General features: G+C 42.0%; 1 protein-coding gene and 1 long non-coding RNA gene across 8 annotated transcripts in view; one reads left to right on the forward strand and one right to left on the reverse strand.

The window, feature by feature from the left end:
• Positions 1-18,237, forward strand: part of LOC147017099 (uncharacterized) — a 148,662-nt gene extending 130,425 nt beyond the window's left edge. For all 4 annotated transcript variants that reach the window (XR_015049346.1, XR_015049344.1, XR_015049343.1 and 1 more), the window contains one exon: positions 18,101-18,237. This is a non-coding gene — a long non-coding RNA (uncharacterized LOC147017099). The remainder of the gene's footprint in view (positions 1-18,100) is intronic.
• LOC147017098 (copine-4-like) overlaps positions 1-18,238 on the reverse strand; it is a 186,069-nt gene extending 167,831 nt beyond the window's left edge. For all 4 annotated transcript variants that reach the window (XR_015049342.1, XM_085846469.1, XM_085846470.1 and 1 more), the window contains exons 1-2: positions 18,068-18,238; positions 9,735-9,917 (exon numbers count right to left, since the gene is read on the reverse strand). Coding sequence is in view for 3 of the 4 variants with exons in the window: in XM_085846469.1 (XP_085702595.1) it covers positions 9,735-9,917; positions 18,068-18,238 (354 nt within the window). In the remaining variant the exon portion in view is untranslated. The remainder of the gene's footprint in view (positions 1-9,734; positions 9,918-18,067) is intronic.
• Between the last annotated feature and the right edge of the window lie 7,635 nt (positions 18,239-25,873).

The raw sequence follows: 25,873 nt of genomic DNA on the forward strand, positions 1-25,873 counted from the left end.
CCTTGACACACTTGCACTGTCCTCTACATCCCTTTTTGCAGCCACACCTTAGTAGTTGCCGACATGCCTTAGTTGCCTCTGGGAGGGTTGTCCAGTATATGTCCCAGCCATTATCGGTGTGAACCCACCCCCAGTCACTGGGCGATGGGAGCTCTGGTGTGGACACCATCATCTGGCCCCAACAGTAGCCGGCTTGGTAGGTAGCTCTCTTGATGTGCTGTTTCAGGGCTTCACGAGTTGGTGGGAGAGCATCTATTGATCTGCCATTCTGGGTGAACAGATGCTTGCGACACTCATTGACATGTTCCTGGCTACTGGTGCGATCATAGAGCACAACAACAAAATGCTCCAGTGCATCCATGTGGTCATCTACGGCTGAAGGAGTTGGCGTGGCAGCCAAGGCACAGAATGCTGCAGTGACATCAGTGACTTCATCACAAGCTTTCCAGGTTTCCCATGCTTTTTTCTTCCCCCTGCCTCCGAAGCTTGAAACGGTGTCGCATCCAGTGAGGGCATGGAAGAATGGCAAACCTCGACACTTGTTAGGTCCCAGTGCCACAGACATCTCGTGAGCTGCCAAGAACCTGAAGTTCTTTCCTGTGCCAAAAGAAACCCAGAGCTCATCAATGTCCAGACGTCCAGCTGCTGTCACCACAAGGACCACGACATCAGTGTCTACTGTACGGATCGACACTTTGCTGTATCCCTGCCTCACAGCGTCTTCAGCATGGAGTAGCATTCTTGTGTCAGCCTCTTCATGGCTACAAGGGGCAAGACCAGCAACATCTCAGGCCTGCGTACAAACCACATCTTTGTGGTGGGTGCTGATGACTTGTTTGTCTGTGTCTGTTGTTGCTACTCTGGTGGCTAGGAAGTCAAACAACTCCATCTTGTTCTCATCTGTGCGAAGAAAGGTCTGCCAGTTTCCAGGAATGGAACTAGATGGCTCGACTCGTCTCCTGATGTCTTTGCCTCGCTTCTTCCTAGTGTCTGCGAGGTATTCATCCCAGACAATATCCATCCTGCTCGTATGCTGCAGCTGAGATGTGATGTATGGCAAGAATACTTCTGATGCATACTCATTGAAGGTCTTTGCTGTGCCAGGTGGCAGCATACTGATGATCGCTGCACCATTAAGGATGATGACTTCAACTGCTGGACTAGCAGCAGCAGCATTCTCCTGTGGAGGGACCAGATCTTCTGAGCAGCCAACCAGATCAGACTTTGTTCCAAGTCTCATCTTGCCAATGTGTGACAGTGCAGTGGGACATGCTTGGTTCTCATGTGCGAAGAACTCATCAAGATCTCCATCACGTATCTGGGACGCAATGAACAACCTGGAGAACAGGGAGCAGTCGTTCTTCAGAGATGAAACCTGCAGCTGTGCTCTTGACTTCTCTCTGACTGGAGGTCGGCTGAAGAGAGGGAGGTTGTTTCTCTTGAATGGGTCGGTGATGGGTTTTGTCTGGTTGATAAGTCTCTCATGGACATAGGAGTCATGCGGTTCTTCTCCCAGCTTCTCGATCTGGCGTACAGTATTGATAACTGCTGGGTCTGCCAGGTCTCTGCTGTCTAGCATCAGGAGATCCTTGCTGTCATCACAAAATGGGTTGCCCATCTCCCCCATGACTTGAGTGAGTGAACGCACATCTCTAGCAAAGGCTACCTGTGTGTGCTTAGTCTGCTCGTGGTGTTTGTGAACAGCCTTCTTGGTCTCTGATGTGGCCTGGAACTCAGCGATCACTCTGGCCATCTCTGGACCAGACACCATCCAGCGGCGTAATGCAGCGGGATTCTCTCTCAGGCCTACAGCTCCTCCATCACCCTTAACTAATGCGTTATTCTGCTCGTGGGCTTGGTCGATGGCCATCGCAGAAAACGCACGAGTGGTCTTCTTTACTGTGAAGTTGCCAGCAAGAAACTGCGTGTATACACTTGCATGTTTGGTCGCCAGTGTCACCATGTCGCGCAGGTGAACTGGTATCCAGTCTGTCTGGGCACACATAGGTTCCAGTCTGTCTGGTTAATTGATGTAACAGATGTACTTGGCCCTCGCTGCTGGGGGTCTAATAGTTTGAAATGGTTGGCCATTGTCTTGAACCATCACTAATCAGTCACTGTAAAATTGGGAAGAACCACCACCAAGCAGGGGATTAGTCTTTGGGTACACTACAGTGGAGTTATCACCTGAAAACAGAATAGCAGAGTTAAAATGTTTTCAACTACGAACCCCAGCCCAGAGGAGATGCATATATACACAATGGCGATCTTGGGTGATTGTCACTCGATGTCCCCAATAGGCCACCATACATTATTTCTTTGCGCTGGACAGGACCATGTTAAACCCAAATCAATATGAACACACCATTGTAGTTTGAACATTTCTATTATGCAATCATGAAAATTAATACAGTGAGTACATCAATATCGATTTCGCAAATTTATGCATTTAATCGCGACATTGCCAGCTACCAGTATGTAATTAATAATGGAAATATTCATGGAGTCTAAGTTCCTTTCACCAAATTTTATTTTTGATCTATTTATATTTCCAGAAACAATATTCAGGTAACATTCACATGCATGATCATATTGCAGAGCTCTTGTTCCAGCCATGCATTATTGCGATGGTAAACTGTTATCTGTGTCCCTCATAGACCACCGTAGATGCATTTTTTAGTCAAATATGAAGTAGATAATGAAGCATGTGCATACTTGTTGATAATAATCATATTATACTCACTACATTGTGTTTTGCACCAAGCACATATGACTTTGCTGACCTTGTAGGCAGAATTTGTTATTCGTGGCAGCCATTTTGTAAAATGGCCACCATTTTGACCCTTGGGGTAATCTGGAATGTCCCTATATCCAAAATGTTTCCTAAGGGTATGCCATAACTGTGTACCAAATTTAATTCTTGTTTTATCAAAGGCACAAAACTAACAGAATATTTCACATATCTGCCGGACTATGTCATTAATAGACGTACGTACACAGTCTGCAATGAACACTCAAACAGTAAGTAATTAATAGACATATAGTCACGCAGCTTCACTGTGAAAGGAATATTCCAATAGTTTGTAATTTATAGACCTTTGTGTTGTCTGCAACTAACGTTCAAACAGGACGTGATTAAGAGGCATATCGACTTCACGGACTGAGGGATCGTTTCACGGCTTCCCAGATGGTGCTTTTTGTTTATACATATATATATATATATATATATAAATATATAAATATATAAATATATAAATATATATATACATATATACATACATACATACATATGCATGCACATATACATATGAGCCTGGTGTTGGCGCAGTGGTGAGGGCAGCGGCTTGGGATCCAAAAGGTCCTGAGTTCAAGCCCCGTTGGGCCACTGAATTAATACACCAGGGGGTTGACTCAGCCTGTCATCCTTCCGATGTCAGCGAAATGAGTACCAGTATACTGGGCCAGTGTATACCACGGTTAGAATAGGTGTACCATATCCCTGTGTCGTAAGAGGCGACCAGGGTTGCGTCAGGAAGGGCATCCGGCGTAAAACATGTGCCAAATCACTATGTGCATCATACGGATGATCCGCTGTGGCGACCCCTAACGGGAGCAGCCGAAAGAAGAAGAAGATGCACATATATATATATATATATATATATATATATATATATATATATATATATATATATATATATATATATATATATACATATACATATATATACATGTTGTTGTTCATCTTTCAGCTGCTCCCGTTAGGGGTCGCCACAGCGGATCATCCGTTATGATCCACATACTGATTTGGCACAGGTTTTACGCCGGATGCCCTTCCTGACGCAACCCTGGTCGCCTCTTACGACACAGGGATCAGGATTTGGGTTTCGCCATGATTCCGGGCTGCTCTACACCCTGCCCAGTGCAGAGCCCCCGTCCTCAAGCGATCCTCCAACCCAAGCCTCCGAGTAGCCGGATTACAGGCGCACGCCACTACGCCCGGTATATATATATATACATATATACATATATACATATATACACATATATATATACATATATATATATATATATATATATATATATATATATACATATATACACATATATATATATACATATATACATATATATATATATATATATATACATATATATATATATATATATACATATATACATATATATATATATATATATATATATATACATATATATATATATATATATACATATACATATATATATATATACATATATATATATATATATACATATATATATATATATATATATATATATATATACATATATATATATATATATACATATATATACATATATATATATATATATATATATATATATATATATATATATATATATATATATATATATATATATATATATATATATATATATATATATATATATACACACATATCCACAATTATTTCCCATACGTTTCTTTTTTTCAATGCAAATGTGATTCTGACATTCAAAAATCTAATGCATTTCTTTCAAACCCATCTATAGTCGTTAAATTAAATTTATATTACCTACTTAAGGGCTGGTAGGATGTCCGAGAGATACGCACACTTGCCTCTAAACTGTCTAGCCTGGATTTAAATCTCGGCCCAACTATAAACCGTCATCTTGGTGTTTCACAGGCAGGACAAGGCATCATTGTGTGTGCTGTCCCTCGGATGGACGTTAAACTGGGCGTCCGATCTGCGGGCATTAGTTGGTGCACGTTAAAATCCCACAGTGCCCTTCATGAAGGGTAGCCAAACTATCGTCTGCCCGAACATCTGCCCATTTCCAAATTCCTGCCCGAACCTGCAGAGGTCATTGCATCAGTGGCACAGCCGTGCCCACAGCTTCGTGCTGCATCCCAAAGAAGATTTGCCTCTAAACTCTCTAGCTTGGGTTTAAATCTCCCATCCACAGGGTGGCTTGAACGTCGCTTTACCCATCCCCAGTAAAGCATTCGTTCTTACACTCATTTAATATGCAGGTTCTAGCTCTTCCACAAGCATTGACCATGTATAAAAAAGGTCTTATTGTGCAGTTCTTTCAATAATTAATCAGTCATTGTCTCTGTTTGCACTCCATCCATCATACAGATAACTTGACTGATTGATTACTGTAAGTACTGCACAATAAAACCTATATATTAAAAGAGTTTAATAACAAATGTTTTACTGAGCATGGGTAAAGGGACTTTCAGGCCAACCTATACATAAAGACATGGTGTAGATGGAAAATAAGCTTCATGTGAATGTCATTCAGTTAGAGGAGAGGTGGAGGTCATTCAGTAAGAGGGGATATATTTATGATGTGTTTGTGTGTGTACATACGGTATATAGAAATTGTAAGTGTTCAATCTGTTCATTGCCATTTGGTACAGTTGTAACATTTACAGATTGTGTGTATGAGGTTGTTTTATGCATATAACTGGTTGTTATATTGAAAATCCCATATACCTGTTCTCCTCCCAATCCTGAATTATCTTCCTATCCACAAATAATTAAATAATAAAAGAGGACCCACTAGCATTCAAGGAAGTGTGAGTGTACCATCCCACTGCAGCATTGTCCATCACAATGTTAGCCAAGTACAAATCCTTTCTGGTGCAAGGTGCCATATAGTAAGTAGTACATAACACAAGACAAGAAAAAAGCGTAAAGTGTTGTTTTGGTTTAACCGATAACAAACGAAGAGAACAGCCACGACTCTTCCAAGCACAATATATCTCAAAACACAAGTTAAAAGCACACATATACATTATGGTACACACACACACACACACACACACACACACACACACACACACACACACACACACACACACACACACACACACGAATCGTGATCCATTACTGAAACGAGGTACTGCAGATACTTCGAGACCTGGAAGGACTCAGTTCCACCTTCTGAAACCCGCATTTGTTGACAACAATCTATGCTACTTCGTTAGTTCTTGTGAATATTCTTTTTACTGTATGCTGTACTGACATTTTAATTGGTTATTGTGATGTGTATGGTCACTTTTGTTTTATATTGTACCGAATTTGCTGCACAACATATTCATTGTATCAGCACTGTATTCTATTGAATGAAATCTTTTCATACATCACATTGTTTCTACCTTAAAAAGTGATTTTTAAAAATATAATATAATTTTCAACTCCACCTCATAAATTGGAAACAAATTCTGTCCTTTGTTTGGTATCAGTTTTAACAACAGCAAGCGATCCACTGGCTTTTGTAATATTAAATAGTGGAAACAAATTTCCCATCCATAATATTCATGTGGAGGAATGGAGTAGTAGTGGTGGTGGAGGGTTTGGGGGAGAGGGGGCAGGGGCAAAATAAATGGATGGCTACTGAGTGCAATAATAATAACTAACAGGAATCCGTGGAAGCTCCACGTAATGTCCAGTGTCATGTAGCGTATGATTTCAATAATAACGCTGTGGCACTTAACCGAGTGTTTCAAAATGATGCAAGAACTGCTTTTGAACCTGTAACTTCCTCATGCTAGAACTTCACAGTAGACGACATTGTGTGTGACCATTTTGACTTGAACTTCAAATAGTACGTAAGAGCAGTTCCTCGAACAAAATGCCGAATACAGTTGGCCATGGGTGAAGACTGGCTGAGGTAAGTAAGTGCCAACATTGTCAAATGCATGGCCTTGTGTCTTGTTGATGGTCATCAAGTAAGCCAAGCGTAGGGGAACCTGAATTATCTGTAAAGTAAATGGCAGGCTGCTGTCACTCGGGGCAAACTTTATGTAAGGTATGATAACTTCATTTCCAGAATTCAGCCCAGAAGTCAGTTTCGCTTAAACACAGTTGTGATGCATATTGATGACCTCTAATGTGGTACCATTGCATAGTCCCTGTTGCAGGGCAAGGTTGTGAAGCAACATGATGAGACAACCAACTTTGAGATAAAGGTGGTGAGGTGGAATCCCGCATGGTGTGAGGGAATTGATGAATTCCATCGGATAGCTGTCTGCCTCCTCAACATTGTCACACTTAACTGAATCTGTGCTGAGGCAAGTGACTGTTTCACCTGGCAACATCTGCATGACTTCTTCATCCATGGCCAGTTGTAATTTTTGGGAGATAGGATGACACAGGTGCGTCTGTCCTCGCTGATTGTATTCGCGAAAACCTCCTCAATCAGGGAACCTCTTACAAGGCAAGCATCAAGTATCACTGCAACATCTCTTACAGGTAGTTGGAGATCAGCCATAAGGAATGCACTGCCAAGATGAAGCAGCCATCTTGAGAAGTTTTCCTGGTCTGGGCGAGTGCGCATATTTTGAGTTATCACCAATTAATGAAAATGTTCCCACAAATGTGAACGTTTGAGGCATGTGTCGAAAACAATGGCTGATGGGGATCATGGTACAATTGGTAGGACATGTCTGAAATCACAGCCGAACAGAATGGATTTGCCTCCAAATGGCTGTCTGACTGCTTTGTTCTTGCGTATGGCCGCTTGGCTGCTGGGTAGCTATCATTTCTTGGAAGCGTGGCTGTGCCGCTGATGCTGTGCCACTCCAGCAGTACATCGGTACTCATTTTGCCGACCTAGGAAGGACGACAGGCTGGCAACCCCACCAGTAACCTGAGTCAACCCCACCAGTAACCCCTGACATCCAACTCAACAGCTGGTCTATCACACTGGTACAGCCACTCAAAGTAACCAGCAAGAGCTCTGTCAAGAGCCCACCAACCTCTGCTCTAACTGCAGTACACCGAGGGACCGGCTTCGAGGAACGCAATGTGCGAATTCCCCTGTAAGCGGGACAAGAATCACTTGACCACAGGTAATGCTCTACCACCTCACAGATTCCTCACACATAGGCCTCCTTGTCCATTCACAGTGCACATACAGTTTTACGCCTCAACTCCCTGAACAACTCAGCTCTGCCATTAAGCCTAGTCCTGCGACTATGGTCAATTGTATCCAGTGTCCCTTGAAAGACAAAATTCTTCTTCGCCCTATGGTGAGTTCCAAGACATCCCCCAGCAACCTCAATGATGGTGGTCCTGAAGGCACTCCACAACTCTTCAGGATTCCCCAAAGCACCCAGATTCTCCAAATCCCCACGCAGTCTGTTCACAAACTCCTCAGCTCCACTCTCATCCTTGAGCTTGCCAACATCCAGCCTCGGCTGGGATGGCACCATTGTCCCAGATTTAAGCTGCAACTTCAGAGTTTCTGTGGTCGGTATTGAGGAACTGAGCACTCTGGTAGACCCTGCAGTTCTGGATCATCCTCCAGCGTCCATCAACGAGCACATGGTCAATCTCCTTTGCCACACCTCCAGCATTGGAATACCAAGTCCAGCAATGAGCCTGTCAGAGCAGAAACCATGAACCAACTACCCTAAGTCCATGCCTTCTTGTAAAGTCAAGAAACAAAGTGCTATTCTGCTTCACAGTTCCAGACACAAGGGGATCAACACATGTCTCATAACCATCCCTATCAGTTCCAGTCGATGCATTGAAATCCCCTCATCCCCCTTCCTAAGCGATTGGGTTGTGTTGGTCCGTCGCTACACCAAGTATGAGGTTGCTACACCTCAACTGTCTCCCCTCTTTTTCTGGGCTACCTCTAATTTATTTGGGTGTGTGTGTATGATGGTGCCTGTTATGTGTAACAGAGGTTAAGATTGTATAAGTTTATCAGTGTAACTCTGCACTGTCTTCTTATGTGAATATTTGTATTAATTTTGTCGTACCCACAAATTCCTTGCTTTCCCTTGCTGTACATAATTGATATACCACATAATTTTCCTTGCCTTGTTATAATAAATTTGCTGTGTTATAAATGTAGCCATCTCGTTTTCATCTTTTCCTCCATTGGTCCAGTATAGTCCACACATTCGGCTAGCCTGGAAGTTATACCCCGAAGATCTGTTTATTAACCGGTGCATACTTGGCAGCTCCGCTCGGCTGTACCCGATATGTTAAGTTTAACACAAGTACGCATCGAGGACATGATTCCCCGATAAAGCAACTGCATGTTCCCAGTTAAATGGTAGTCAGATGGAGGACACTGGGTCACATGGTTAAATTATTGGCATTCGTGGTCGATTAGCGACCCGCTGCGAACTTATTTGTATGTGATGGCCTCGATTCCCGGTGAGTCGGGGGAGAAACCTGGGATATTCCCACCCTCATCGTACTCCTGCGACCCAAGATCCACAACAATGATTTGTGGACAAATATTGCTTCCAAAACTGCCTTCCCATTTGACAGTACTTACACCACCCCCACCCTTGTGTTGCATCTATGATATATGCTTGAGCACCAGCTCAACACCCTCTCTCTCCATTCCTATAAATACATATCAGATGTGACATTATATGATCATGTCTGCTCATTCACCATATTTATTCCACAAGCAATAAAAATGTTTTAGGATTTTTTTGCATTCGATTGACAAATCGATTCAATTTTAAATGACCGATCAAGGTTTTCGAAATGTTGAGATGGAGTTCTGCTTCCATATATTTTGTGATTATAAGCATTCCATCCTTAGTTAAATGAAGGCTCTGAGCAAATAAAACATGAATCCGTCACAGAAAGGTTTCCATGAAACAACACTTGTTTGTCGAAGCCATATTTAAAACAAACAGCATTAGCATTTAGTTCAAACAAGATGCAACTTGTTTTAAAAGAGATATTAAAAACAAGGAGGTGGTTACAGACCTGACCAAGAGTGCACTCTGTTGCACCCAGAAAGTCATCTTCCTGAGGTGCATTGCAGAGGGAAGTGTTAATGTCGTACACCTCAAAACGAAGCTTCTGTACCTCCTCAAAGTAGTAGTCAATCGTGAAAACTTTAGAGAAGACGGGGTTGAGGCAACGCTTGATCACCTCCGTTCTTTCTACCTGCATATGAAGCAAAGTAAAGTGTAAAACATGGAAAAAAGGAATTAACAGAATACATTGATGAGATTGATTGTGGATTGATTTTAAAAGTCCGACAGGGTGGTGTAGTGCAGCTCGAATGCACTTGCCTTTGCTGGCTCATCTGCATTGATTTTTAGCCCCACTACAAACTGTCAGATTGGTATTGCACAAACAGCATGTTGCATCAAAAATGATGCCATCCCTTGGAGAGACAATAAGCCATGGGAACCATCTGCGAGCATTAGTTGATGGATTTTAGAGATCCCACAATGTCTTTCAATGAAGAGAAGGTTAATATCGCTGGTATTCTGGCCGAAATTCTAAATTCCTGCCACGAACGCTCCAGTCGAATGTCAGGCTTGACCAAGCAGTTTGTGAAAGACTTACTTTCTGCAGCCAACCCCACAAGAGGTGGGATTAATTGTGGCACTTAAATCTATACCAAATGTCAGTGTGTGTCAGTGTGTCTCCTCCATAACTCAAAAACCATGAAACCAAGGGGCCCCAAACTTTGCATGCATACTAAGAGAGCTCCAAGGAAATGTTGGGTGCTTGGGTTAATTTAAACACCCTTTTTGAAGATAATTATGGGATTACCTCCATGAAAGGCTTATCCATGGTCAGCACAACTTTATCTCACAGGGGGTCTTAGCCACCATATTGATTCGGCCTATTCAAATATGCCTTGCCTTGAAACATGTTCAACTCTCACGGACTCATTAAATAATATATCGATATATTATAACAGATTTGAGAATCAAATCTCGTGAACTAAATAACTGGCAAAATCTGGAGTGAAATCTCAAAATTTTAACAAATGAGTGATTTTTATAACAAAGTGTGTTTATTTCAGGAAAGCATTAAACTTAGCTATTTATACTGCTCGGATATTTATATTGAGTGAAGAAAACATTAAGAAATGTGCAAAAGTGGAACTTCATGGAGCGCAATAAAAATAATTAACCAGCGGGATTGAAGCTGTTTTGCAAGCCATGGCGATACAGTTCATAGGGGGTCTTTTAAATTTCTTTGGAAATTACAAATGCAGTTTGTTTTTTTTCACCTTTTTCTGTGATCTGCATTCTTTCTAAAATACTAATGTAAATAACTTAATATACAGCATACCTGTAATACATATAAAAAATAAAATGTTTCGTTTTTTTTTTTAAACTTCGAATATATATATATATATATATATATATATATATATATATATATATATATATATATATATATATATATATATATATATATAAATATATATATATATATATATATATATATATATATATTATATATATATATATATATAAAATATATAATATATATATTATAATATATAATATATCGTCAACTGAGAATTAACAGGGTCTATCTGACATTTCATTCAAATTTAGAAGTCCATGTAGAAGGGCAACAGAGGAAACTAAGTAAGATTATTTTATGTAACCTTCATATGTACCTGTTATGGAGCACACGATATGAAAATAAAATGTTATGAGATAGCGGCAATTCCACGTTGAATTTTTGATTTCATTTTTCTCAAACTTTATAAAAGTGTAGTTGAACCCTGTTAATTTTCGGTCGACGATATATATATATATATATATATATATATATATATATATATATATATATATATATATATATATATATATATATATATATATATATATATATAAATTTTGTTGTGGTTCTCACCACTCCGGCATGCGGGAGACCGCTTTTAGCTAATTCGCGGCCGCACGTGCCCACCGACCGTGGCAATCCTCGGCGCAGCTTTCGGATCATGAACGAAATCCAGCTACGGGTGTGTTTTTAACCACACCATAAATCAGCCATTTGTCGATTTACCTAAGTATTCGCGCAGAGAGAAATGCTGGGGATTTACACCTCGACGGGACCCGTACGGACACGAGCCGCTTTACGCAGCTCGCGCTGTTTGCGATTGGCGAGCGTTTTATTATCGCCAAGCCCCATCGGACTCGATTATCTTATCTGCTATTAATAGCCAGCTATTATTCCGAACGCAATTACGGAAGCTCAATGGAGGAAGGGATGCAACGAGCAGGTGCATATTCAAACAATGACATTTATTCACACGTATGCAGTCAATGAAGCAATGGGCGTAAGGGACAAGATACGTGCAAGAAAACCTACAGCCGTTGTCTATTTACTATTCTGTACATGCACTTAACCACAATTCTACTTAGCGGACAAGGCGCCACAGATTTCCATGCAAAAAAACCCCAGAAAATAAAAAGAGAGGGAGAACAGGGCCCGTAGGCCTTTAATGTTCCGCGGAGCTGTGGAGACCGCAGGATCTCCACGAGACCGCGCAGGTTACCTGCCACCCTCGTGGTGACTCGCTAGGCGACCCTCAATGTCTCGTCGTCAACACAGCAGCTGGCGTGGCAGCTCGGTTGGTCCAGGCCTAGCCGTGCGGCCTGGTCGATCGGGCCTAGCCGACGACGCCTCAGAGGAGCGAACGGGCCTTGCTCTTTTGGAGTTGATGCTCTCTTCAGAGCCCGCTCACTCCTCAGCGTCGTTTGGACCGTTATGCGGCTGGCTGGTGACTTCTCTCCGGCTGCCTCCACCGACCCACATGTCTGCACGGCACTGCAGGCTTGGCTTAACTTAACCCTAACCCTAACAGGCTCCACTCTGACCTCAACCCCGATTTCCACTCCAAGCTCCACTCTGAACCAAGACTGGACCACGAACCCAGACTCCAGACCAACTCAGACTCCAGAGGAACTCCTCTCCTCAACTGGACCACTAACCCAGACTCATACCCAACTGACTCCCGGGGCCTCAGCCCCACCTTTTATGGGGTTTGGGGGGGGGGTGTTTGGTCTTTCACCTATGACCCTTCACCCCCCGCTAGCTCCACCCCTTTTGTCATTTTGATCCGATCTCGCCATCCTGACGCGGACAAAGCGGACGTGGTAGAAATCACCAGCCCTCGCCCCAACGAGGGAGTCCCCGCGTCTGTCGGCGGAGATGCCGCTCGTCCGTGGAATGCTGTTGCTGGCGAAAAGATGGCGGCGTCTGTGGAGATGAAGGTGAGTAGACGTTGTTTGTTTGTTGATGTGGTGAGGGGATGTTGGCGGTTGGCGCGAAGGTGGTGAGGAGATGTTGGCGGTTGTTGGTTAAGGTGGTGAGTAGATGTTGTTTAAAATAATGATAGGACAGAATAACACTACCTCAAAGATGCACAGCCCGGCTCACGAATAATTTCCGTTAGACATCGGTGGGGAAATCGATCTGGACACACACTTATCGACATAACTGATCTTCGGGGAACCTGAATGGTGATGTGTGAATTTCCACAACCGTAACAATATATGTATGTATATATATATATAAATATATATATAAATATATATATATATATATATATATATATATATATATATATATATATATATATATATATATATATACACACATTGTTACGGTTCCCGGAACTGTATGCATACAACATACAGTTGTCCTGAGTCAGTTATTCCATTAATATACGTGCAGATAGATCCCAACCTTTTGTCGAGCGTAACAACAGGGAGTGCGTTGCGATGGGCTATTAGTTAGGATCAATAAATCATTTTTCCCCTTTTATTTTATTCCCTCCTTTTTCTGAGGTAAACTCATCTTGCTTGCTACCCTCGTTTCGCAAGCCACAGCATGGCTCCATCTACCCGCTGTATCCGGAGTCTCGTTTTCTGTGGCAAAATCCCGACATTCGCTATGGAAGCCGCATCGGCATCCACCTTCCCAAACCCAGACACTTGTGGCGTGGGCGGGCCAAACTAGCATCTGGCCAAAACCCCGCCCAGAAAGGCGGACCACATGAAGGCCCGGTCCAATCAGGATGCCCGGATCGCACTACGACATCGGTTTCGCCATGGCTCCTCCCTGAGCTCTGTGATCTATAAAGTACGGAGCAATCCTCAGAGTTGGGGCAAAGTTGGGGTGGATTGAAAGGAAGAAGTTGGATGCGAAGTCGTTGGAGTTGTTGGATGCGAAGGCATTGAGTTGAATGGGAAGGTTGTCATTGGATGGGAAGGTTGTTGTTGTTGTTGTTGTTGGTGGTGTTGTGGGAGGCCATTGGAAGGAAAAGTGCGAAAGGGAATTGAAGGAGTTGTTGCGAAGGTGTTCTGGCTGCTTGGCTTTGCTTACGTCTCACCTCGACGGCCAGCCTACTGGTCCCCACAGACAGGACCTCGACCCTATCTCTTGTCTGGTCCTGATACTGCTCAACTCTCACCATTTTAGACTCCGCTCTCCTCCACTCAAGCTCCTGCTGCATGCACGATTACCACACGTGCGGCTGTGGATCGAATTGCACAGCTTTTGTCGGGTGCCGCACCAAGGAGCATCCCTTCCCTCGAAACGCTCAGGTACCAAAAACGGTGACCTCAACTCCCTCCCTCCCTGGCTGCAAAAGTCCTTTGCCTTTCATTGAGTTTATTTTGTCTGAGTGTGTTGGCACCTGTCTGTTAGATAAGCCTGCATAAGATCTTCATTGTTGTGATTGTTATTGCTTTTATTAATCTCGTGTCAAGTCTGCACTGTGTCTGCTTTTGCAAGTTGCTTGTATAATTGTCGCACCCCACACCTCTCTCATCTTTCCCTGCATTACATCCCCAATAAACCTGTTGTTGTGCCACATGCTTTTCCTCGCTTATTGTAAATAAATTATTATTATTAGAAATGTTCCCAGCTCGCCTTTGTCTTTTCCTCCATTGGTCCAGCATGGTACGGATCTAAGTTTAGCCTGGTCTTTATTCCCAACAATCCATTCCTTCTAGCCGGTACGTCCTTGGCAGTGCCACTCGGCTGGATCCGATTAAGAAAGGTGATCCGTAGTTGGTGGAGCGATCCGGTTCGGACAAGGAGTACCGAAGGAGTGGTCCCTGGTGTTGAAACCACGTGGTTAATTAGGTAACCTGATTCTAGACAGGAGGACCCTAATGCACGAGGTTGAGTTATTGGCGTCCACGGTTGGTTAAGCGACCCGCCGCACCACGGAGATATCCGTGAGCAACGGCCTACAATTCCGGGGAGTCTGGTGGGAATTGATGTAGCTTTCCCCCACCGAGTGGTCTTCTCACCCGACCCCGCCGGCCCGCAACAATATATATATATATATATATATATATATATATATATATATATATATATATATATATATATATATATATATATATATATATATATATATATATATATATATATATATATATATATATATATATATATATATATATATAGTGCCGCGAGGAGGAGTGATGTAAGGGCCACATCGGCCATTTTGGAGTTAATGCCATATAGCACTATTTTAACCCTCCCCTATCATCCGAGCTTATCATCATCATATCATTAAAAAAATGTCGCTTGCATCACTCCTCCTCGCCGGGCCTCATATACATATATATATATATATATATATATATATATATATATATATATATATATATATATATATATATATATATATATATATATATATATATATATATATATATATACACACACACATATATGTATATATACATATATATGTATATATATATATACATATATATATATACATATATATATAGTATATATATACACAAATATATTCTGTATATATATATATATATATATATATATATATATATATATATATATACACACAAATATAGGTATGTACACTGTATTGCCAAAAGTATGTGGATACCTGTTCGTCCAACATCTCATTCCAAAATCATGGGCAATAATTTGGAGTTGGTCCCCCCCCCCCCTTTGTGGCTGTGTAAGCCTCTACTCTTCTGGGAAGGCTTTGCACTAGATGTTGGAACATTGCTGCAGGGATTTGCTTCCATTCAGCCACAAGAGCATTAGTGAGGTCGGGCACTGATGTTGGGCGATTTCATCTGGTTCACAGTCGGCGTTCCAATTCATCCCAAAGGTGTTCGATGAGTTTGATGTTTGGGCTCTGTGCAGGCCAGTCAAGTACTTTCATGCCGATCTAGGTAACCCATTTCTGTGTGGACTTCACTTTGTGCACAGGGACATTGTCATGCTGAAACAGGAAACGGCCTTCTCTAAACTGTTGCCACAAAGTTGGAAGCACGGAATCGTCTAGACTCTAGAATGTCAATGTATGCTGTGGCATTAAGATTTCCCTTCACGGGAACTAAGGGGCCGAGCCTTAACCATGAGAAACAGCCCCAGACCATTATTCCTCCTCTGACAAATTTGACAGTTGGCACTATGCATTTGGGCAGGTGGCATTCTCCTGGCATCGACCTGACCCAGATTCGCCCGTCGGGCTGCCAGATGGTGAAGCATGATTCATCACTCCAGAGAACACGTTTCCACTGCTCCAGAGTCAATGGCAGTGAGCTTTACACCACTCCAGCCGATGCTTGGCATTGCGCATGGTGATATTAGGCTTGTGTGCAGCTGCTCGGCCATGGAAACCCATTTCATGAAGCTCTCGACGAACAGTGTTTCTGCTGACGTTGCTTCCAGGGGCAGTTTGGAACTTGGTAGTGAGTGTTGCAACCGACGACAGATTATTTTTCCGCGCCACACGCTTCAGCACAAGGTGGTCCCGTTCTGTGAGCATGTGTGGCCTACCACTTTCCGGCTGAGCTGTAGTTGCTCCTAGACGTTTCCACTTCAGAATAACAGCACCTACAGTTGACCGGGGCAGCTCGAGCAGGGCAGAAATTTGATGAACTGAATTGTTGGAAAGGTGGCATTCTATGACGGTGCCACGTTGAAAGTCACTGAGCTCTTCAGTACAGCCCATTCTACTGCCAATGTTTGTCTATGGAGATTTATTGCATGGCTGTGTGCTTTATTTTATACACCTCTCAGCAATGGGTGTGGCAAAAAATATCCGAATCCACTAATTAGAAGGGGTGTCCGCATACTTTTGGCCACGTAGTGTATTTTGTTTTTCAGTTTTTCATTGTTTTCATCTATTTTGGTTTTCAGTTCTTCATTGTTTCACCTATTTTGGTTTTCAGTTCTTCATTGTTTTCCTCTGTTTTGGTTTTCAGTTTTTCAACGTTTTCATCTGTTTTGGTTTTCAGTTTTTCATTGTTTTCATCTTTTTGGTTTTCAATTTTTTTATTGTTTTAATCTGTTTTGATTTTCAGTTTGAACTCGTTTTTGTCTCTTTTGGTTTTCAGTTTTTTGTCGTTTTTGTCTGTTTTGGTTTTCAGTTTTTCGTCGTTTTCTTCTATTTTGGTTTTCAGATTTTTGTCGTTTTGGCCTCTTTTTGGTTTTCAGTTTTTCATCGTTTTTGTCTGTTTTGTTTTCAGTTTTTCGTCTGTTTTGGTTTTCTGTTTTTCATTGTTTTCATCTGTTTTGGTTTTCAGTTTTTTCTCGTTTTGTTATCCTCATTATTTGGGGATATTAAGACAAAATGCAAGGCTGTGTAACGTCAAGTGCTTTCCATCACCAAAGACTGCATTCACAAGTCTGCAGGATTCTGCATGCAGTATCCCTTCACTTCCGATCACGTCGAGTAAATAAATTTACGAAAAACCCATTTTTGATTCATACCAACTCGTTTTTCGTCACCTGCAAATTGCCATGGATGTTATAGTAAGGAGTCCGAGGTTTCGTTTGTGGGAAAATTTGTTCGTTTCCAAAATAAATTAATTTTCTTGGTGAAGTAAAATGTATGGAAAGGAAATTATTTGTTGTTTTGTTTTTGCTCTGATTTTGCTTTAACAGCATAACAGTCACTAACAGTGAAGACTGCTCAAGTTTCTGGGTGAAGTAAATCAATGGAAACGTAATTATACATTGACAGAATTGATGGAATAGTTTTTGTTTGTTTTTTTACTTTTGGTCGATGTATGAACCAACGACTCTGAGCAACAATATTTGTTAACCTCCGTATGCACTTTGTGGACCCAGAACTCTGAAATGATGTGACATTCAACATTGTACATACTGTGGTTAGGATCTTTATCCTGTTCAGATATGATCTGGCAACTTACATACATACATACATACATATATATATATATATATATATATATATATATATATATATATATATATATATATATATATACATATATATATATATACATAAATATGCTGGTGTGATGAATCACCTCGACCCATTGTCCATTTTCCTGCATGAGTAGCAGAACACAAGGATCGGACTTGGACAGCGTGTCTTGGTCGAGTAGGCTTCGACATGATATGCGGAGCTCCACCCTGGAGAGGCACGGATTGGAGACAGCACCCAGTTGTGGAGCATTGTGTAGCTGAGCCTCACTCATAGCTCTGATGAGGTGAACACTGAAGAAATCCTGAGGAAATGCTGTGGGGGAGGGGGGTGTGGGGGGGGGAATAAATGCATCTGCACAGTGAGTCAGGATGATTCTAATCCAAATCAAACATGGTGCACCTTTATGCAAAAATAAATATGAAAACGAATGATGACTATTTTCCTTTAGCAATGACTGTGTTAGAAATTAGCTTTTGTGTAAGATGTGTATGTGAAAAACAATATCTGGAAGTTGTGTGGGAACCTCTGAAAAGTATTATTTTGGAAATGGCTACCCATAATATCATGATTTAACTTATACGGATGTGTTTTGTTTTTATTATAACTACAGTGAAGAGGATGTTCAAAGGAATTTTTAAAAGGCCAGTGGAATGCCTGAAGTAACAGTTTTTATTTTAGTTTCAAAAAAACTAAAAAAAAGCTTCCAAGAAAGAGTTGTAATTTTTTTTCAATCACTTTTTATTCTACTAATCATCACAATGACTTCATTTCAGGGATTGCTTTAACTTCTATAATTTTGTTTTGATAACTTGATGCATCTTATTTTGCTTTCCTCTAATTAGTCTACATGTCAATATATTATTTTTAAAGTGAGAGTGGCATTAAGGTTTCATTGTAACATATTGGAACAGTATATTTAAAGATGATCAAGCAAAGGTTAAATGTGATGGGCAAGATGATTATGCCACCCCAGGCAAACATTTCTTTCCTATAGTAATTCTATGTAGACTACTGTGGTTGGACCTTTTACCAACTATAGTATATGAGTACAACTCACATATGCCATAGTTCTACCTGTAGCATTTTTGCCTGGGCACATGTGACCATGAATATGTTTGATAGTTTCCATGTGTGATCATGATATCTGTGGGAGGGTCTCATTCCTGATGTCTGTGGGATGGTTCTCCAATCCCCCCCCCACCCCACTTTCACCCCACCAATAAAAAGAAACAAAAAAAACATGCATTTGAAGTAGCAATGACAATATAAATACCTTCAGTTTAAAATATCCTATCCTTTTGTTTGCATGCAGTGGCCTACAAAAGTATTCATCACCCCTCCAAAGTTTTCACCTTTTGATGCCACCTCAGCTTATTTCATAATGCTTTCAAATCAAACTTAATATAGAAAGTCTTCACAAACTACTTCAAAGTGATAAAGCTAAAAAATGCAGACAAAATGTGAATAAGTTGGATTAACAGAGAAAATGAGATTATTCTCAGTTGCATAAGTATTCAATCACTTTTCATGATTAACCCTCAATCACTTTAGGAGCAAGTTATTTGTTTGAAAGTTTACAGATAAAGGCTGGATAACGTGTGGTTAAAGTTTTGATTGACATGTGGTATCCCACAATGCATTGCACTGTCTCGTTGGCTTGTGAAACAGTCATGGCGGGTGAAGACTGTCAAGCTAGAAAGAGTACAGCCATTTAATAAAGTCTCTCTTTGTAACAAGGAATGTAGCTACTCTCTGGACCACGAGGTTAGTCGTAGACATCAATTCTGAAGGAATCCCCAACAGGTTGCAGAAATGCACCCGTGGCAAAAACATCTTAGGGCAATGTAAAGTTGGATCACTGCAAGATTTCACAATTCCGTTTTGTAGCACATGTCAAACTGTCAATTAATTGCCATGTGACAAGTTTCAATTTTTCCCATGGTGTGGTTTCGGAGATACAGAGGTCCAAATTTTTTCCTATATTCCAATATGGCTGCCACACAACATGACCTATGATGTCATAATTATCATAAGAACATTCTACATGAGTAGTCGCTCCTATGGTGAAAATTTTGTGTCAATCTGACAAGCGGTTGTAGCAAAACCATATTCACGTTCTGTGCAGCCAAACAAACCGACAGACAGACAATCACACCCAGATGCAATACCCTCTCCTCTGGCAGGGGTAATAAGCCAACCTTCTGAATGGGGTAATATAATTTGAAGCAGTTTTCTGCACACAGTATTGTACTGCACCTCAAATTGTACTGCACCAAATTTACCCAGTCTCACCCAGCTGTTCCTGGACTCTGTGTCCTTTTCCCCTGACAAGGTGGAGAGCTTGCTGTCAAACGTTGACTCAGATTCTGCAACCGGTCTCGACGGCATCAGCCCATGTGTCCTAAAAACCTACTCTGCTACTCTTGCTCTGTTCTATTCAACCTCTCATTTGCTCAAGGTCATCTGCCATCTGCTTGGATATCACCAAACACTACTGCTCTGCATAAAAGAGGTGCAAAAACAGATCCCTGCAACAACAGACTCATCAGCCTTCTCCCAATCATCAGCAAGTTTATGGAATCCATTATTGCTTCAGACATTAAATCCTTCCTCTTCTCCAATGGCTCGATTTCTGACCATCAATTTGGATTCAGACCAGGTCACTCAACCATGGATATGATGCCTCTGTTCTCCCAACAATGGATGGAGGTACTCAATGCCAGACATGAAATCAGAGCCATCTCCCTCGACATAGTGCGTGCTTTCGATATGGTTTGGCACCCTGACTTGCTCACCAAATTCTCTTCTTATGGTATCCAAGGCCATCTCCACTCTTGGCTTGCAGACTTCCTTTCCCATTGCAGCCGTGTGGCTCTTAATGGAGTTCTCTCATCCTCTGTTCCTGTCCAGGCTGGAGTTCCACAAGGTAGTGTTCTGGGCCCTGTTCTTTTTCTGGTTTTCATCAGTGATCTCTCCGACTCTCTGGAAAATCCCCTTTATCTCTTTGCTCATGACTCCACCCTCTGCCATTCCATCTGTCATCCCTCAGATTGGCAAGCAGTGCTTCCTCACTCTCGACAGATCTGGATAAAAATCACAAGCTGATCCAACACATGGAACATGTCTTTCAATCTTGACAAATCTCACGATGTCTCTTCGAAAGGATCGTCTGGAACCCACCCCCCCCCCCCCATCTACTTTCTAAACAATCCTCTTGAAGAAGTCCATTCATTCAAGCTTCTGAGTCTCACTATCTACCATGATCTTTCCTGGGAAAGCCATATTTCCAAGCTGGCCTTCAAAGCCAAACACCAACTGGGCATCCTCCATCATGTGTAGAAATGGATTTCCTCTTTTAGTAATTTTGTAATAAATCTGCTTGAATGTGGGCATTAATAAGATCTGTATTGTCATTTAATCTCTCATCTATAGTCTCAGTTTATCACTGCGTCTACATATTTTAATCACGAAATATAAATTGAATTCATCTTGATATAACTCGTTTTATTAGAACATGAAATCAAATGTAATCACCTGTGTCTTTCATAAAATAAGGTGCTACTTTTGAACTGGAGTCAAAAGGAGTGTCAGTAAATTTCCCTTTTCCCCAACAGTCTTTTGACCTCCTTCATGATAAATGCTTGCTCGCTGCATAGCTGGATGTTTTGAGAATGCACCTCACCCTCTGTCTGTCCTTAGTAATTAATGTTCTTGCCATTTGAGTTGACATGCAACTGTGAAAGGAAGTTCACCCATGACTTGGAGATGTTGTCTGACCTCCAGTCAACCTTGATTACATGTCATTTAATGCCATTTTTGTACAATTTACAATCACATTACAATGCCATTTTATTGTTGGACTTGTAGCCTGCTCTCTAGTCTGTATAATTAAGTCTAAATCGTTAAGTCTAGTTAAGTTTAAATAAAAAATTTAGCCTTTTCACATTGATAGCGATTATCTCCTCATGGCTCGGTGCACGAAACCTATGCCTGCTCGCACAGTTTGTTATTTCTGTCCAGGGCGATAAAGAGCATCCTCTGGTTTACATCAAACCTTTTCTCCTGTTTTGATAAGAAAGACTTGTTAGTCTGTAAACCATGAACATTACTCTGGTTGGCCCAGCTGAGGTTAGTTGTGGGTCACTGTAGTCCGACTATCTTATATGCCCCCCTCCCGCTCCTGTCTCTGCGCTTGACTTTATTTGTGAGAAAGTTCAAACTATGTTCTCAGCCTGCACGTGCCCTCCCACCCTTTTTCTGGTCTCTCCTCGGCCCCCAATCTCCCTCCAACCTTCCCTGGATTCTAGGTAGAGGGAAATTCCTGTGGCTCCGATTAGCGAAGATCATTGTATTTCTTGCCATCAATGTTCTCATTCCGAATCCATGTATTAAAGATTCTCTTCTGATGTACTTTGCCAGAGTGGTAAATTGAGTTCTTGAGAGCCACCACACATGCAAAGTCCTTCCTTGGCACACGTGAGCTCATGACCACCTACAAAGCTTTCGTCTGCAGCATGATGGAATACTGCTCTCCCCTCTGGGCTGGTACTCCCGCTTCTCACCTTTCTCGGCTTCACGCTGCGGAAACCAAGACATGCATGATCATTGGTATCTCCCACGATGAGGCTCTGTGTCTGTCTCTCTCTCTCTCTCTCTCTCTCTCTCTCTCTCTCTCTCTCTCTCTCTCTCTCTCTCTCTCTCTCTCTCTCTCTCTCTCTCTCTCTCTCTCTCTCTCTCTCTCTCTCTCTCTCTCTCTCTCTCTCTCTCTCTCTCTCTCTCTCTCTCTCTCTCTCTCTCTCTCTCTCTCTCTCTCTCTCTCTCTCTCTCTCTCTCTCTCTCTCTCTCTCTCTCTCTCTCTCTCTCTCTCTCTCTCTCTCTCTCTCTCTCTCTCTCTCTCTCTCTCTCTCTCTCTCTCTCTCTCTCTCTCTCTCTCTCTCTCTCTCTCTCTCTCTCTCTCTCTCTCTCTCTCTCTCTCTCTCTCTCTCTCTCTCTCTCTCTCTCTCTCTCTCTCTCTCTCTCTCTCTCTCTCTCTCTCTCTCTCTCTCTCTCTCTCTCTCTCTCTCTCTCTCTCTCTCTCTCTCTCTCTCTCTCTCTCTCTCTCTCTCTCTCTCTCTCTCTCTCTCTCTCTCTCTCTCTCTCTCTCTCTCTCTCTCTCTCTCTCTCTCTCTCTCTCTCTCTCTCTCTCTCTCTCTCTCTCTCTCTCTCTCTCTCTCTCTCTCTCTCTCTCTCTCTCTCTCTCTCTCTCTCTCTCTCTCTCTCTCTCTCTCTCTCTCTCTCTCTCTCTCTCTCTCTCTCTCTCTCTCTCTCTCTCTCTCTCTCTCTCTCTCTCTCTCCCCCTCCCCCCCAACTGCCGGCAGGTTGGTGGTCTTTACGTCTTCTACCATGTCCTCTCTGGCCTCACCCACCTCCCCCTGCTCGTCTGAGATATGTCCCCCCCCACCCAATATTTCCACAGGGCGCTCAAGGTCCGCCAGCAACCCCTTTCTGGTAAAACTACCAAAATCAATAAGCAGTGCTCACCTTCGCTCTTTCATTCCTCTTTTTCCCCCTCCTTTGAAACCAACCCCCAGCACTCAGGTCTTCAAAACAGCTTGTTTGCTAACCTTGTGCTTGTTTGCTTGTGATAAGCATAGAGTGATGTTTGTTTTGCAAATCAGTTTTTTGCTTATCACCATCTCTTATCTTTCCCCATCCAAAACCACGATCTTTTCTACTCCCGCCAATCCACCCCAAACACACCTCCTTCAAATTCTCTGCTTTCCTTCCTGAAAGTCCATGTAGTGTAAGGACCTGAAAGTCCCTCTAATTTCCATCTTGTTTACCCTGTGTACCCCACCCCATCCCTCTCCCTTCCACAGATCTCCTTATGTCTCTGTTCGACACTGTTATTTCCTTCCTTCTCCTGCCTCTCTTCTCGCCTGGTCTCCTTGTTGTTCGTTCTGTGTGTGTTAGCTCTCATACGAGCCTTCACAATGCATAAAAATAAATAAAAAAATTGTTAAATAATAATAAAAGGACAGTACTCCCCCATATTTGGGAAGGAAGGTTCGAGATTACCTTGATGCAACATTTCCAGGTCACTGGATTGGCAAGGGAGGTCCATTCCCATAGCCATCCTACTCCCCTGACATAATTCCACTCGACTTATTTTTGTGGGGATATGTCAAAGACATTGTGTGCTACAGGAAGATGAGCACAGCTGTGCAGGGGCTGCAGCAGAAGATCATTGATGCAGTTGCAAGCGTCGATGCAAGCATGCTCGAGCAAACATGGCAAGCTCAATAATATCATCTTGATATTCTCTGGTTAATGAAGGGCACTCATGTTGAAGTAGAATAATGACAATGACGATGTCGAAGTGGAATAATGACAATGAGTGAACATAAACCTTTTGAGATGCTCTTTTGACTGAAGCAAGCCCATCAAAATATGTTTTCAGAGCGATTGTAAAGGTTTCATGTGATCACCCTGCACATCATCAGTGTTCCATTTTTGTTTTCCTGTTTTTCTCTTCTCTTCTCTTCTACTTCTCTTCTCTCTCACACACACTCATCACGTTTTGTGCTCCCTGAATGTTGTTGGCAAGCAGAAGGCTTAGAGTTGACGTATGCATTGGTTGTTCTTTGTTGTTTTTTTTATATACAACGTCGAGTCTCGTGAAGGAGCTCGATCGTAGAATGGATCAAGACATAACAGAACATAAGGAACAGCATAAAGAGAGGGTGGAAACACTCCAACGGCAGTGATGAGGGAAAAATAGAGGGAGACTTGGACAAATAAGGGATGTGGGGAAGAATAATGAGTGGGAGAGCATTGGGTTTAAAGCAAGGAAGGGGTAGATTTTTAAAGGTTTTTTTCTTTGAAACAATATGGCTGCCGAATCACATGACCGATGACGTCATGAATTTGTTTTCTGTGCACCATTTTAATCACGAGATGACTCAAAAATTTTCATACTGATCGGATGTGGCGTTCTACATATCCAATTATGACTTCATAACGAGGGCACCTATGACATCACAAAAAATCACACTCATTCCGCCATGAGGAGTACTTGCTATGTGCCAAGTTTCAATTTTTTTCCAAGCTGCGGTTTCAGAGATACAGATGTCCAAAGTTTTTCCGTTTTTACAATATGGCTACCATACCACATGACCTATGATATCATAATTAGAATTATAACATTCTACATGAGTTGTCGCACCAATGGTGAAAATTTTGTCTCAATCCGACAAGCGGTTGTGGAGAAAAACACGAAAGTTCTGTGCAGACAAACAAACAAACAGACAAACAAACAACCAAAGATAAACAAACGGACCTAAATGCAATACTCTCTCCTCTGGTTAGGGTAAATATGCATGCTGACTATCCGAGGACTAGGCCTGAGCCACAGGAACACGGCTTGGACAAATAAGGTACAACACAACAAGGTACGTATTAACAGAAAACCAGATGAAAACACAAACAGCAGCACAGGGATGAAAATACAACAGAAAGACACAATGGAACAGGTCCAGAAAGCTTAGCTTTGATGAACTGGAGGGAGGAACTGCCGATCCAATGTCCATGCGTGGCAAAACCCAAACCGAAAGCTTGTCTAGTTATTTCACATTTTATTTTTCCATTTTCTTTATAAATCGTTGCTTTTTACCCTCATCCCCATTTGTCATTAAACCTAATGTGATTTGAGCCATGGGCTCATCCTCTGCAGGCGTCCCAAAATTGCAAATTACAACCGCTCCACGTAAATGCATGTGGATCAGCGCATGTATAGAGAACGTCACCACTCAGCATTGGAAGCAAATAACCTTGTCTGTGCTGCCAATAAACTAACGAAACCGTGCTAAATTATTGTCGGGGAGTGGCTTTCGAACGCCCGATTCCAACTCTTGTCCTAATCTGAATC

Source organism: Eptatretus burgeri, chromosome 11, assembly GCF_056783735.1.
Source record: "Eptatretus burgeri isolate ZD-2024b chromosome 11, Ebu_testis_v1, whole genome shotgun sequence".
NCBI lineage: Eukaryota > Metazoa > Chordata > Myxini > Myxiniformes > Myxinidae > Eptatretus > Eptatretus burgeri.